The sequence below is a fragment of the Branchiostoma floridae genome, chromosome 2 (assembly GCF_000003815.2).
Source record: "Branchiostoma floridae strain S238N-H82 chromosome 2, Bfl_VNyyK, whole genome shotgun sequence".
NCBI lineage: Eukaryota > Metazoa > Chordata > Leptocardii > Amphioxiformes > Branchiostomatidae > Branchiostoma > Branchiostoma floridae.
Genome location: NC_049980.1, coordinates 11770255 through 11772101, shown reverse-complemented (window position 1 = coordinate 11772101; position 1847 = coordinate 11770255). Strand labels below are relative to the sequence as shown.

Sequence of the window (1847 nt, the reverse complement as noted above, 5' to 3'; positions counted from 1 at the left end):
AAAACTTCAATTGTCGACCGATTACAAAATAAGCGGATATTCCGGCAGGCGTTTCGCGGATTATTGGCTCAAGAAAATAAGTGCGAAGTAGAGGAGAGTTGAATTTCCTGTATCAGTACCCACCCCTACAGTCACATGATAACACAACAAAAAGAGCAGTTCCCAATACAGTCATGCTAGTGTATTTGAATGACATCCTTTGGTCTCCCCCAGGACCAAATGGCCACTAAGGAGCGGCTGGCGCAGACGGAGGTCCAGATGAAGAACCTGCTGGTGGAGCGGGACATGCTGAAGACTGCGGAGGCCCAGCTGTCACGGGAGAATGAGTCGCTCCGCAGGGAGCAGAAGAGTCAGACCATCCTCTCCACTAACCTGCAGATGATACAGGTGTGCTTCTGTTTCCCTGTCACACATTCAGGCCTTCTCTCACAAACTCACTTCCCAACCAAGGTCAGAACTGGGTTCAGAGGAACCTGAATTCCATCCTATTCTAGCTACAGTTTATTCTTCTGATTGCATCAAACCAGAATGCAAGTAACAGTTTTTATTTTTTTTTATTTTTCAAAACTTCAGACTTTTAGAGACTAGTAGGCAACCTTGCCAACCACTTCCCAAATGCAGATGTTCTTCCTCACAGCTAACTCCCGACCATGGTCTGGAGAGGGTTTGGAGACCATGGCCAGCGACAGGGGCTTCATTCTTGCTCTCATTCTCGTTCCATTCAATGTATAACATGTTTGTCTTTTCTCTCAGTTTGGATTTTCTCTCTGTGTCACTTTCTTGTCTGAGGCTTTTTCCTTCATTTCACATCCTGAAGGATTTTATATGATATCTGCAATAGTAATAGGACAGACTAAGGTTTTGACCAAGTAGCTAATACATGCACAAAGGCTATATTATAACGGTGATATCAACAACAGATTGAAGGGTTCTTTTCTAACCCCAGAACAACCTTGAGAGAGCAGACTTTGAGAACAGGACTCGGTACCAGTCCCAGATAGAGAACCTGGAGAGAGAGCTGAGTGCAGTCAGGAAGAAGCTGGAAGATGAATCTGAGCAGCACAAGAAAGTAGTCAAAGGATGGGAGGTACAGGAGTTTCTTATTCCTGCTTCATAAAAATGTTGTTTCTTGTAACACAGAAAATACAGTCTTTTATAGATCATACCTTGTAATGAGATTTTTTGGCTTTCGAAGAAGGGACATCTAAAGGATGTCCAACATGGCATTTCTATTATGCTGAAGTGTAGTTTGAACATGCATACATTGTTTGATTCTCATTGTACGTTGAGTAAGATAGTTGATACATGCATCTTTCACACATGTTGCAATTCCACTTTTCCAGGCTCGTCTAGAAGACCTGCAGTCCCAGTTGACAAGGTCAGGGGGCGCTCATAATTCAACTAGGGAAGAACTGAGGAAGGCCAATGACTTTGTGCAAGAGCTAAAGCAGCAGGTATGTCTGGTACATGTTACTGTAAATCATGAAGTGTTCACAGTGGTTTAATTTGCACGTATTTGCTTGGAAAGTAAGTCAATTTATAGTATTTTGCCAACTTTATATATATTTACTCTGCTGCTGTTGAAATCTGCGGTGAGGACTTTACCCATTTTTAGAATGAAACATCCAAGCAGCAATATTCCTCACATTGTCTCTTTTGTAAACATCCATTCGGTAACTACCCTCCAACGTAAAACACCAGCTTTGCAGGCACATGGTGTGACAGGAGCTAGGTATATTACACTGAACAACCTATCACACCTAACCTTTGCACACCAGCTGCAAGCATCTTTTAATGTAATGAGGATGCCCCTACAGAACTATTGGATAACAACGAGTTCCTCTATG

The 1847-nt window shown here is 42.7% G+C and overlaps 1 protein-coding gene across 1 annotated transcript in view; it reads left to right on the top strand.

Annotated features, from left to right (window-relative positions):
- Positions 1–1847, top strand: part of LOC118405224 (nucleoprotein TPR-like) — a gene marked incomplete in the record, with an annotated part of 42728 nt that overhangs the window by 15096 nt on the left and 25785 nt on the right. Inside the window, 3 exon segments of the mRNA XM_035804615.1 lie at positions 214–387; positions 947–1087; positions 1344–1444. Of these exon segments, the coding sequence (XP_035660508.1) occupies positions 214–387; positions 947–1087; positions 1344–1444 (416 nt within the window).